General features: G+C 43.8%; 1 protein-coding gene across 1 annotated transcript in view; it reads left to right on the top strand.

Moving 5' to 3' along the window:
* Positions 1-982: 982 nt before the first annotated feature.
* The window catches only part of ATP6V1G3 (ATPase H+ transporting V1 subunit G3), a 30781-nt gene continuing 17636 nt past the window's right edge, over positions 983-14127 (top strand). The window contains exon 1 of the mRNA XM_040359871.1: positions 983-1121. Within this exon, the coding sequence (XP_040215805.1) occupies positions 1040-1121 (82 nt within the window). The 5' untranslated portion in view covers positions 983-1039. The remainder of the gene's footprint in view (positions 1122-14127) is intronic.

The following is a 14127-nucleotide window of genomic DNA, read 5'->3' on the forward strand; positions in this document are numbered from 1 at the left end:
CACGCTGTGGAGTACTTGGACGCGTGTGATGGAGCATTGTCCTGCATGAAAATCATGTTTTTCTTGAAGGATGCAGACTTCTTCCTGTACCACTGCTTGAAGAAGGTGTCTTCCAGAAACTGGCAGTAGGACTGGGAGTTGAGCTTGACTCCATCCTCAACCCGAAAAGGCCCCACAAGCTCATCTTTGATGATACCAGCCCAAACCAGTACTCCACCTCCACCTTGCTGGCGTCTGAGTAGGACTGGAGCTCTCTGCCCTTTACCAATCCAGCCATGGGCCCATCCATCTGGCCCATCAAGACTCACTCTCATTTCATCAGTCCATAAAACCTTAGAAAAATCATTCTTGAGATATTTCTTGGCCCAGTCTTGACGTTTCAGCTTGTGTGTCTTGTTCAGTGGTGGTCGTCTTTCAGCCTTTCTTACCTTGGCCATGTCTCTGAGTATTGCACACCTTGTGCTTTTGGGCACTCCAGTGATGTTGCAGCTCTGAAATATGGCCAAACTGGTGGCAAGTGGCATCTTGGCAGCCTGTCAAGTCCTTCTTTTGACCCATTTTGCCAAAGGAAAGGAAGTTGACTAATAATTATGCACACCTGATATAGGGTGTTGATGTCATTAGACCACACCCCTTCTCATTACAGAGATGCACATCACCTAATATGCTTAATTGGTAGTAGGCTTTCGAGCCTATACAGCTTGGAGTAAGACAACATGCATAAAGAGGATGATGTGGTCAAAATACTCATTTGCCTAATAATTCTGCACTCCCTGTATTGTTCATTAAGAAATGCAGAAGAAAAATGATTCCTTTATCTCGATTCTTTAGTGTAGGAATAAATATTTTATGCCCATGCTTTCTTAAGCTTTTTTTGTAACCTCTGATGAAAGAAACCAGTTCCGTACTGCTCCATCCAGATCCACAGGCAGCCACACACTGTTTTGACAGCAAACAGCAGAGGGATGTATATATAAAAGGCTGGTGTCTGCAGTAAAATCCCAGTTGAGGTCACAGTCCAGGACATCTCCAGTAAACAATGGCCAGCCAGTCCCAGGGCATCCAGCAGTTACTGCAGGCGGAGAAAAGAGCAAAGGACAAACTGGAAGAAGCCAAAAAGAGTAAGAGGATTAGTATTGCTGGGAAGTAATTGAGTGTCTGTTAATTGCCTAAAGCAGATGACACCATGGGATTACATTCGACTATGCTATAAATAATATGTTGCATAATATTAATAATATATACATATATATATATTCCTTTTTACATTTGCTATATCCAAATCTCACACGGAATCTGTCCCATTATCTCATCTGGTTTTATATCTAATGTCTTTATAACATTTTGATATATAAGTTCTATTATATTTTCTGTTCAAATACGCAGTTCTCTGTATGTGCATAATTAGAGTAGAATATGAAGAATTTGAATATTGTAGCAGAAGTGGAAACCCCACAGTTCTCTCTCATTTATGAGGACCACAAGCCACAGGAAACCCTGCTTCAGCGAAATACGAACGCTATAATATGTATAGAATACTCAGGATTCTATATTATATCTAATATAAGGAATGAAAAACATACATCTACATATACTGTATGTTACAACATTCTTGTCACATACCTAAAGCACAGTTGTTTTGATTATTTTTTCCTTTGGAATGCAAAAATGCTTTAACAATAATCCTATGAGATTGCTATGAAAACTGTTCTGCTTATTTTACACTGTCAATAAGCTCACTGCCTTCTGAATAGCAATCCAAGGTGGATCGCTTTTCAGATTCTTTATAGAAGCAGCTGACAGCCATTCAGGAGGTACTACTGCCGAGTCCAGACACTCGTTTTTTTTGTTTTTCATTTGTGGGACTGCACTGCAACTGCAAAACCAAGTGTTTGGCTCACAGTTGCAGTGCGGCTCCATTGATCGTAATGGGTGAGTTTGACAGGTGGGGCCACTTGTCAAACCCTGCAGTTTGAGTTAGAAATGCTGCAGCCACCCCATGTGTACAGCCATTTCAGGCTGTAATGTTAGGATTTGGATTGGCAGCTGGGGTAAAAAAAAGCAGCTCAGCTGCCTGTCAATAACGCCCACCTGTCTTTCACACAGCTGTCTGTGTGAAAGAGCCTTTCAAATGTATCTAAAACCAAAACATTTACATTAAGAGCCGGTTCACAAAGGGGCAACACGACTCTGGGCGCGACTTTGCGAGGCGACTTCAGAGCGACTTGAGGCGACTTACAAGGCGACTTCAAGTCGCCTCCAGGACAGGCGACTTTGCCAGTGGCCAATTAAACAGTAATCAGCTCTTTGGGAGGGAGGGGTTTGCCTGAAAAAACTCTTCCTGTAAAGTTGCTTCAGTTAAGACAGGGGATCCGACTTGGAGGCGACTTCCATTGAAATCAATGGGTACAAGTCGCCTAGAAGTCGCCTTGAAATAGTACAAGAACCTTTTCTGAAGTCGGAGTGGCTTCAGTAGTGTGTATTAAGATGGCTCTCATTCACTTGCATGTAATTTGTCATGTCGCGCGACTTGGGCCGACACAAGTCGCCCCCCAGGTTGCGGCAGTATGAACCAGGTGTAAGAGCCGATTCACACAGGGGTGACTTGTCAGGCGACTCAGCCGCCTGACAAGTCGCGTCCCGTTCTGTACTATGGAACCATTCTAATAGGAGTGACTCAAGTGGCTCCGATTTAGAGAAAGGTTCCTGTACTACTTTGGAGGCGGCTTCAGGGCGGATTGCATACAGAAGTCATTTTGCAAGTCGCCTTGCTGAGTCGCGCAGCAAGTCGCGCTGCCCCTGTGTGAACCGGCTCTTAGATGGTGAGGGGCACTAAACCGTTAAGCTAAACCGTTAAGCTTTTTGTATATAAGGCAACAACACCTTATTCTCTTAAACAGAGGGGGGAGGAATGGGAAACGCAAAAACATGTTTTTATGGGTGAAGCTCCAGTTTAAATTGCTGTTCATGAAGACATGGAACATACAGTATGGAGTAGAGAATGTTCACTTTGTAAGGGAATCTTCTCTTGCCCTAGTGAATGTGGGGAAAATTCACTTTAAAAAGAAAAGCCAATCACATGCAAGACACAAAACATATATATATTTTTGCTTGCATGTTATTGGATGACAGAAGTCAGCAGAGCTTCACCTCATCCACTAAGCTAAGGGAGAATTCCCTTGCAGAGTGAAAATTCAGTTTTCTGTGAACAGCCTATTTGGATTTAGTAAATCAACCCCTATGATAATGAGTGACTGGCTCACTTTACAAGAACTGCACATTTTAGGTGTTGCAGGCGGAGAAATGGAAGTAACAGGGAGATAATAAGGGAATCCCAGGATTAGGGTTATGCTGTAGATTTGTGAGACAGATTTAAAGTAACTCTTGCTCCCCTTTGTGTTTATTGCTTCCCATCTACTGCAATGACATCTAATAGTTGTCCTTCCTTTAAATCGTTAAACCATTGCCAATGCTCTATAAAAACACTCATGTAAAAAAAGTATTTGTTGAGCACAGTGAGGTTGATTTACTAAAACTGGAGCGTGCAAAATCTGGGGCAGTTGTGCATTGTAGCCAATCAGACTCTAACTTCAGCTTGTTCCACTTGACGACCAGCCCACAGTAAAAATCCGTCATTAATTTGACGTTAAATACCGGTGTTATGACAGCAACTAGCTGCCATCTCCCCAGTGTTTTTTTACTATGGCCGATTCTCTTTCAGATAAAAGTGGTCCCGCAGAAGGATTTACCGTTGGATCATATGTAAAAGGTGTTCAAACCACACATGTGAGGTATCACTGTGAATGTTAGAGCGAGAGCAATAATTCTAGTGCAAGACCTCCTTTGTAACTTTAAACAGGTAACCTGTAAAAAAATGTAATAGGTCGCCTATGGAGATTTTTAAGTACCCTAGTTTGTCGCCTTTCCACAAGCGTACGCAATTTTAAATCATGGCATGTTAGGTAACTATTTACTCAGTGTAACATCTTTCACATTATACAAAATAACTGGGGTGAATATTGTGTTTTTTTTTTTTGTTTTTTTTTAATCATTAAAGTGACATAAAATATTTCAATGATCACCATTTTATTCCCTGGGGTCTCTGCTAAAATATATATATTATGTTTGGGGGTTCTAAGTAATTTTCTAGCAAAAGATACTGATTTCAACAAAAAGTTCCAGAAAAGGCCTGGTCTAGGTAAGCCTATAATAAGGCTTACCTATAGGTACTGTAAATATCTCCTAAATGTGTGCCGTTAAGATATACTTACTGTAGATGCAGCCAGTGATGTCACTGGTGCATGCACTCTGAAGGAATGGCCATCCGAGTCACTCATTCCTTCAGAGTCCTGTGCTGTAAACGGTGGCTCCCAAGCACATGCGTGGGAGTGAAGCCATCGCGGCTCCGGACACTAACAAAACCGCAGTACGCGAACCCGGAAGGAAGACAGGGTGAAGATGGTAGCGCCTTCAGCGGTGACAGCGCCCTGTTGGGAGGCTTCCTTTTCAGGTACATTTCACATAATGTGCTAGTATACGATACATACTAGCACAATATAACTTTGCTTTCAGGTTTTTAAAAACACCCAGCGGTTTACAACCACTTTAAGCTTTGACAAAAAAAAAATGGAAGATGATTGGTTTCTATGCAGAACTGCACCAATTGTTGCACTCTTTCCAGTTTTAGTAAATCAACCCCAGTGACCTTTCCTGGTACTGTAAAACCTTGGTTTGCGAGCATAATTCGTTCCAGAAACATGCTTGTAATCCAAAGCATTTGTATATCAAAGCATTTTTTTACAGGGTATAAAAGAGAAGAGAGGCAATAAGTTGCTAAATGTTGTACCTTCATTAAATGTAACCATATTTCTACACTTATGCCCTGTACACACGATAGGTTAGTCTGATGAAAACGGTCTTGTGGATTTTTCCATCAGTTATCCGATGAAGCTGACTGATGATCAGCCGTGCCTACACACCATCAGTTAAAAAAACGATCGTGTCAGAACGCGGTGACGTAAAACACAACGACGTGCTGAAAAAAAACGAAGTTCAATGCTTCCAAGCATGCGTCGACTTGATTCTGAGCATGCGTGGATTTTTAACCGATGGACGTACCCACAGACTATCGTTTTTTTCTATAGGTTTTTTATCCATCAGATAATTTTAAAACAAGTTCCTATTTTTTTAACCTATGGATAAATAACCGATGGGGCCCACACCCGATCGGTTTGGTCTGATAAAAACGGTCCATCAGACCGTTTTCATCAGACTAACCTATCGTGTGTACAGGGCATTAGAGGCGCCTCTCTTCTTTTTTTATACTTAGTTGTGACATGACGCTACTCTTATATCAAGACATCGCTTGTATATCAAGGCAACGTTTATTAAAACATTTTGCTTGTCTTGCAAAACGCTCTCAAACCAAGGTTTTACTGTACATCAAAGCTACTTTTGCACCAACAGTGTGCAAGTTCAATATAATACACCGATGATAAAGCTATTTATTAATAATTAGAATTAACATAGGAATTAACAAGGAAAACTTTTTTTCATTTTGGGTAAAAGAAGTGAGGCTTATAATCTATTTTTTTTTTTTTTTTATTGAAAAGGCATAAATAATGTGTAATACAACACGTGGTTAGGCATATGATACCCATATGGGTAAACCTAGATACATGCTTCATGATCTACATAGCAATTAGAAGTACATTTGTATAGACATTCTGTACATATACTGTAGCTATCAGACTATAGGAAGTTGGGCGATCAGGATATAAAACAGACATAATAGGTAAAGTAGACAATATGCCCCATTAATGTAAAAGATCAATCGGGATAGAAAACAAGCAATAAAAGCAGTGTCATCTTAAGAGCATTATAGGCCCCCGGGCAATACAGTGCAGTGGGGCCCTGTGTACACAATCACGCATGAGAATTTACTGACAAAAATCATAAAATTTACTGGCAGAACCACATTTTTTTACTGCCACTGCAAAAAAAGTACCTAAAATTACAGTTTTCAGTGCCGAACAATGCAAATGTCAGTATTTAAACTATAAGGTTACTATAACCCAGGCAGCACAGAGTTTCCTCTTACATCAGAGTCTGCAGGATTCCCCCTTACAGTGAAAGGGAACTCTTATGTAAAGGGGAACGCTGCAGATCATGATCTAAGGGGGGGAACTCTGATGTGGAGGGGGGCTCTGGTGACCAGAGACCACCTTATATCAGAGTCCACTGCTTTCTCTTTCCCACTTACATCAGGGTCCGCAGACTGAGTTCCCCCTTGCATTGTAAGGGGGAATCCTGCAGACTCTGATGTAAAGGGGAACTCTGATGTGGGGGGCACTCTGGTGACCAGAGACCACCTTCCGTAGAGTAAATACACTAAGGTAAGGGGGGTCACTAATATAGGAGGGGGAACCTTTATATCAGTGCCCCCTTACATTTTTGCATTCACTCCCCCCTTACATCAGCTACCCCCCTCAATCGTGGAGGACCGGATCTTCTCTGTGATTTCCGCAAACTGGGCATAGGCAGTTCTAACCCGTCACTCTCCACAATTTTTTAATGGGGTTGCTGGGCAGCCGGGGGGCCCCCAAGAAAGCGGGGGCCCCCGGGCAACTGCCCAGCGTGCCCAATGGAAAAGATGGCCCTGAATAAAAGGAACATTGGATCAAACAATAAACAGTAGAGCGATAAAACAGTAGGGTGGGTTGTCGGCATGGGCGTCCGCTCCATAGGGCAAGGGGGGTCGCTTGCCCCCCCCCTGAGATCGTGTAAGAGTGTCACTGCAATGATTATTTTAGTCTGCAGTCTGTCAGTGTATTTACTCCGCTCCCGCGGCCCGCCCCTGTTTGCCGACACCAGGCTCCAGCCTGGCCAATATGATCATCATGTGATCGTGCTGCCGAGCTGCTAACCTTAGTTTACACCCCCGCCCGGCGCCCGTCCTGGCGGCGTGACGTCACTCACGGCGGGCGGGGATTATCATTCAGGGCTGACTGGGACGGCACTGATGAGAGGAGTGTAGAGAGGAGGAGCCAGCGCCGCCGACGAGGAACAAACCAGGCAAGCACCAACAACATATACTTTCATCACAAAATGTCCTAAATGTCCTGCACAGTTGCACTGGTCATAGTAATAACACATGTATTAATGTCATGCACTGTGCAGGACATTAATACATGAGTTACCATGACCAGTGCAGGACATTTACCCCCCCACCATGCTGCATATTAAAAAAAAAAAAAATCACATTCACAGTTCATAATCTTCAGACTGCATTCCGTATGGCATTATTAACTGTGATGACTTTCTGTGATTTTTTTTTTTTTTACTATGCAGCATGGTGGGGGGGGGGGGTAAATGTCCTGCACTGGTCATGGTAACTCATGTATTAATGCCCTGCACAGTGCATGGTGCTGTGTAATGTAAAGGGGTCCAGTGATGCAGTGTGCTGTGTAATGTAAAGGGTTCCATGTAATGTAAAGGGTTCCAGAGGTGGAGGGTGCTGTGTAATGTAAAGGGTTCCATGTAATGTAAAGGGTTCCAGAGGTGGAGGGTGCTGTGTAATGTAAAGGGGTCCAGTGATGCAGGGTGCTGTGTAATGTAAAGGGGTCTAGTGATGCAGTGTGCTGTGTAATGTAAAGGGGTCCAGTGATGCAGGGTGCCGTTTAATGTAAAGGGTTCCGTGTAATGTAAAGGGTTCCAGTGATGCAGGGTGCTGTGTAATGTAAAGGGGTCCAGTGTGCTGTGTAATGTAAAGGGGTCCAGAGGTGCAGGGTGCTGTGTAATGTAAAGGGGTCCAGTGGTGCAGGGTGCTGTGTAATGTAAAGGGTTCCAGTGATGCAGGGTGCTGTGTAATGTAAAGGGGTCCAGTGTGCTGTGTAATGTAAAGGGGTCCAGAGGTGCAGGGTGCTGTGTAATGTAAAGGGGTCCAGTGGTGCAGGGTGCTGTGTAATGTAAAGGGGTCCAGTGATGCAGGGTGCCGTGTAATGTAAAGAGTTCCGTGTAATGTAAAGGGTTCCAGTGATGCAGGGTGCCGTGTAATGTATAGCGTTCCGTGTAATGTAAAGGGTTCCAGTGATGCAGGGTGCTGTGTAATGTAAAGGGGTCCCGAGCTGTGAGGAGCTGTGTAATGTAAAGGGGTCTAGTGATGCAGGGTGCTGTGTAATGTAAAGGGGTCCAGAGGTGCAGGGTAATGTAAAGGGGTCCAGTGATGCAGGGTGCTGTGTAATGTAAAGGGGTCCAGAGCTGTGGGGTGCTGTGTAATGTAAAGGGGTCCAGAGGCGCAGGGTGCTGTGTAATGTAAAGGGATCCAGAGGTGCAGTGCTATGTAATGTAAAGGGCCCCATAGGTGCAGGGTGCTGTGTAATGTGAAGGGGTCCAGAGGTGCAGGGTGCTGTGTAATGTAAAGGGATCCAGTGATGCAGGGTGCTGTGTAATGTAAAGGGGTCCGATGATGCAGGGTGCTGTGTAATATAAAGGGTTCCAGTGATGCAGGGTGCTGTGTAATGTAAAGGGGTCCCGAGCTGTGGGGTGCTGTGTAATGTAAAGGGGTCCAGAGCTGTGGGGTGCTGTGTAATGTAAAGGTGTCCAGAGGTGCAGTTGTGGAGAGGGGTACACAGTAGTGACAAAGAGAAATTGAAAGATGCAGGGGGCACAGTGGGGCGTTTTTACATTTTAACGTGGGGGGGGGGGCACTTTTAACCTCCGCTAGCGGTTGAAGAAAGGGTTAAATGTGACTGTGTGTCACCGCTGCTGAAGCGCCCCCCCCTGAAAAAATTTCAGCGGACGCCCATGGTTGTCGGTATCCCAAATATGTTCTGACCAGGTTCGGTAAGCCGTGTGCTGGTGTCTGGTGCCAAGGAAAGTATTTGGTATATCGCATATATCATACATTAGTGATTATTACTTCATAAATTCCAGAGATTCCAGTTGTGGTCAAAGAGGTGTTTGTTCCCATGTCTGTGTGCTAGTAGGCTTTCCCCTTTCAGTTTATTTTTTACCATCTACGTCTCATTGGGGTACTTTCCCTTCATTTCCTGTCCCATAGTCAAAACAGAAAGTGAGAGGAATTTTATGGTTTTCACCAGAACCATTGTCATGGTTGGAAGATTCCCCATACACTTGCTACAACCAAAAATGTTAAGGTTTCTTTCACTTTTGGTGATAACGGTCACCAGGACAAATAGTGAGGGTGAGCACAGACAGCAGTACAAACCTAACAGGTGTCCTAATCCCTCTCCATTCTATTAAAACTAATAATAAAGTTTGCCTTTAATTATACAGTAAAACCTTGGTTTGAGAGTGTTTTGCAAGACTAGCAAAGCGATTACCGTATTTATCGCGGTATAGCGCGCTCCTGCGTATACCGCGCACCCCTAAAGTTGCCCCGAATCCTGTGGAAAAAACGTTTTTTTTGTACTTACAGTTTTGGTGTCTTGCGCAGCGTCCATCGGCGGCCTCGTCGGGTCCGGCGTCCGTCTGCGGCTTCGGGTGCCCTCTTCGTCGGGTCCGGCGTCCTTCTGCGGCTTCGGGTGTCCTCTTCGTCGGGTCCGGTGTCCGTCTGCGGCTACGGGTGTCCTCTTCATCGGGTCCGGCGTCCTTCTGCGGTGTCCTCGCGTCCTCCCTGCTCGTTTCCCGCGCCGAGTTTGAATACTGCGCCGACATATACAGAGCGCAGTACACTCGTGTATTGTCGGCAATGCTCGGCTACTGTCGCGCTGACGTCCTGTACGTCCAGGACGTCAGCGTGGGAGGAGCCGAGACTGCCCGACAATACACGAGTGTACTGCGCTCGGTATATGTCGGCGCAGTATTCAAACTCGGCGCGGGTATCGGCATATACCGCGCACCCACGATTTTGCCCTGAAATTTTTTCAGGGCAAAAAAGTGCGCGGTATACGCCGATAAATACGGTAAATTAATTTTGACTTGATATACAAGCGATGTCTTGATATACAAGTAGCGTCATGTCCCAACTGAGTATAAAACAGAACAGAGGCGCCTCTAAGTGTAGCAATATGGTTACATTTAATGAAGGTACAACATTTAGCAAGTCACATGGTTGATGATTAAAACAGGCACATCTAAGTATGCAGGCATCCGGCGTAAAACTGTCCTCATAGACCATCCGCTGCACCGCCATCCCTTCCATGCTGCACTCCACAAGCGATTCGAGCCTCGATTTCAGATCGCTCTACTGCAGGGTAGTTTTCTTGGTCACGATTGCAGACTGGGAACGGTGAGAGCCGGAAGTGCGGAGGATGGTCTATGTGGACAGCTTTACCCCGGATGCCTGCATACTTAGATGTGCCTCTTTTAACCATAAGCCATGTGAGTTGCTAAATATTGTATCTTCATTAAATGTAACCATATTGCTACACTTAGAGGCGCACTCTCTTCTCTTTTAGTCTTCATTTCCATGGACGTTTTTACAGCCACTTTCTTTAGCCTTTTTTACAGCTTAAAAACGCCTGTCCATGTTATTTATTTATTTTTAGCGTTTTTGAGCGTTTTTTTAACGTCTGGCGTTTTTACAGCTCTACTCTGGAGCTTCAGAATGCACTGGTCCTGTTTTTTTTTTTTTGCAGCCTAAAAACGTCTCAGCCATCTACAGCTCAAAAACGTCATGGTGGGCATGAGGCCATAGACTAACATGGAGAGCTGTTTTTAAGCTGTAAAAAAACGCTCAGAAAAGTGTCTGTAAAAACGTCCATGGAAATGAAGCCTTATACTCTGTAGCTCCTGCTGGATTTTCCTTTTAATCCCGTGTGGAGGCTTCCATTTGTGGATGGACATTTTATGGTTACACAACCTGGTCACATTGCTATAATCTTTTTATATGGACTATAAACTGAAGGATTTATGAATAAATGGTTGTGGAACGAATCATCTGAGTTTCATTATTTCTTATGGGGAAATTCACCTTTATATACAAGTGCTTTGGATTACAAGCATGCCTCGGGAACGAATTATGCTCGCAATCCAACGTTTTACTTGTACTTTAAAAACCCCAAATATGACCCCTGCATCATTTTGATGTTTTTCTTGCTCATTTCAGAAATGATTCCTCCATTGTACAAACACACCTATATTTATAACGGCTGTCACCGACATGAATGTCTCGATCTATAATGTGTATCTCCAGCATTACTTTCGTCTCCATGGAGCTGTGTAATCCCACACATGTGTTTCTATATACGTCTTACTCTAGCCGCTAGAAATGCGTTACTCATCGCATCTCAAGCCCACTTTTATTGACTGTCCTGTGGTGAGAATTATGGTAAAATACATGCATCTGGAAATGATACACAAACAAAGGCAAGTAAAATCAAAGAGACCCAACAACAATCACCCTCAGCCTTTGATCACAAAGTCACTCAAACTTTATAGGGTTTTCTGTAGGATCAAAATCTTACTAGAGCAAACAATACGATCACTGGCCGGCCACGCAGCAGATTTATTTTCCCCGGTATTGCATAGACAGCCAACCCTTGTGTCTACGTATGAGTATGTCTTCTCTGCAAAACCCCATCCGTTTCTATTCACTTTACTGCCTTTGAAATCATTAACGGCTGTAGAACTTTTCTACTTTTATGAATATTGGAGATTTTGTGTAACATTAAAGGAAAATTTCAAATCAACTAGACGCAGAATGCAGTGACAGTAGAGGTCAGACGAATGACTTGCACGCCCTCGTACTTCTGGTTTTAGCAGGGTACAGGATGCTATCTTCTGTGTTGTCACCACAATCATTGCTATATGTACACTTTACACAGAAGCCGGCTAATACAGGATGCAGTTGCTGTTAGCTCACCCACACACATGCAGTGCAACGCATGCTCATGGAGTTAACCCTTTCACTGTGCAAATATCTTGTGTGCATGCAGTGGCTTTCTATCTTAGAATACCATTTAAAGACAATGAAGCATTGATCAGCCAGAAATGTTTAGGGTAGAACTGAAGATTCGTGTTTATATTGTATGAGGCTTGACGCGTTGTGTCAACACCCAGCTGTCATTTCCTGTTTGAGGTTACACTTCATACATTCATTTACAGTAAATGCAAATGTGCCTCTAGCAGTATAAAGGATTAGCTGGAATCAAAGAATGCTTCAAAAATGAACACTTTCCCAGGCAACATAAAAACCTCATATTCGTATACAGTACACATTTATTACAAAGAATCTTATCTGCAATGATCTTTCAGATCAAGGGGACAGGACTGACTGGTAAAGTGAGAGTAAAGGGGCAGAGGATGGGAGCAAGGCACAACGTCGTGTCTGCAGTGTTGTCTAGCTGTAGTCATAGGGCTGGCAGAAAAATGCTTGTTTTGGCATGCAGTTACTCATGTATGGCATCTAGAGGCATGTGCGTCTAAACTAATTCTATAGGCTAGTATTTTTTTTTTTTTTTTTTATTTTAGCCACTAGAATGAATTTATGTTCTTATGTATGCATTTATATGCATTTATGTTCAAATGTGTGAAAATGTTGCTAGTAAGCTTCCCTCCGAACACAGATTTATTTCCGGTTCACACCATGAATCGCATAGGAACATGCTGTGCATTCCTGTGTGATTCACATGCGATCCGGGTGCAGTGCAATATCAGTTTATTCATATAAAATGGTCTGAAATCGTGCCAGACTGCACCAAAAGTAGCGCAAGCTCTACTTTACAAAACGCACAGCAACCGAATCACAAGGTACTACTGTATCGTGGGATCATGTGCAGGCAAATGCACTGCATTTGGGGTGTCATTAACACATACGGTATATACCATACCTCCCAACTGTCCCTGATTTTGAGGGACTGTCCCTGATTTGGAGCAATGTCCCTCTCTCCCTCATTCTCCTCATTTGTCCCTCATTTTGGTCTGATCTATACAGATGTATATAAAATGCACTTTTTATCTATCAAAAAGTGTTCCCAGTGCTAAACCTTTCATCTGATTTCTAAATTGCTGCATTTGTAAATTCCAAAAGCCAATAAAAAAAGAGTGGTGGTAAAAAAAGCACTTGTGGGTTTAACCAATCTTATTTTTTTGTACAATTCTCCTTTAAGGGGGCGTGTCAAGGGGTGTGTCCTATGCCTACATACTTTTGCTGATAGGTGTCCCTCATTCCCATCTCAGAAAGTTGGGAGGTATGATATACATAGGATTCACCCTGGGACTTTGAGTGAGGTGAGCATGGTTAGCCAAAAATAGGGTGACCAGACATCCCCGGTTTCCGTGTACAGTCCCCAGATTGAGGACACTGTCCCTGGACCAAGTCTGTCCCCAGTTTTGTCCCCTACTTGGATTTGAACAGAGGCTGGAGCAATTTCAAAAACAATCAGTGCAGAATTAAGAAACAAAATTTGAGTTACACATCCCTGCTCCGCCATTCCTACTAGTGTAGGGGGGTGTATTTTTTTCCATTACCTGTGCCCCTTTCTGATGATTATGTGCTGGTCAGAGCAGAGGGAATATTTCTCCAGTTTCGGGTGCATGCCCATTCAGCTCCGCTCGCATGTTCTTCTGCCTAGATTTAGGTCCCGACCAGCCGCCTGCCTGCATATCTTCTTGCCTTCCCTGGTGGAGTGATCTTCCTCAGCTCCCCACAAAGTAGTGGCCCGGAGAGAGTAATGCCACGTACACACGATCGGTTCATCCGATGAAAACGGGCCGATGGATTTTTTCATCAGATATCCGATGAAGCTGACTTTCATCAGTCTTGCCTACACACCATCAGTTAAAAATCCGATCGTGTCCAACGCGGTGACGTAAAATACGACGATGTGCAGAGAAAAATGAAGTTCAATGCTTTCGAGCATGCGTCGACTTGATTCTGAGCATGAGTGGATTTTTGACCGATGGATTTCCCCACAGGCGATCGTTTTTTTCTATCGGTTTTTTAACCATCAGAAAATGTTAAAACAGGTTCTATTTTTTTTCACCGATGGAAAAAAAAACGATGGGGCCCACACACGATCGTTTTGTCCGATGAAAATGGTCCATCGGACCTTTTTCATCAGACAAACCGATCGTGTGTACAGGGCATAAGACTTGACAGGCTGTGAGGCGTGAGGCGAAGGGCGGAGAGTCGCTAATTGCCGCCATTACTAGTAAAACAAA

This window comes from Rana temporaria, chromosome 7 (genome assembly GCF_905171775.1).
Source record: "Rana temporaria chromosome 7, aRanTem1.1, whole genome shotgun sequence".
In the NCBI taxonomy this organism is placed as follows: domain Eukaryota; kingdom Metazoa; phylum Chordata; class Amphibia; order Anura; family Ranidae; genus Rana; species Rana temporaria.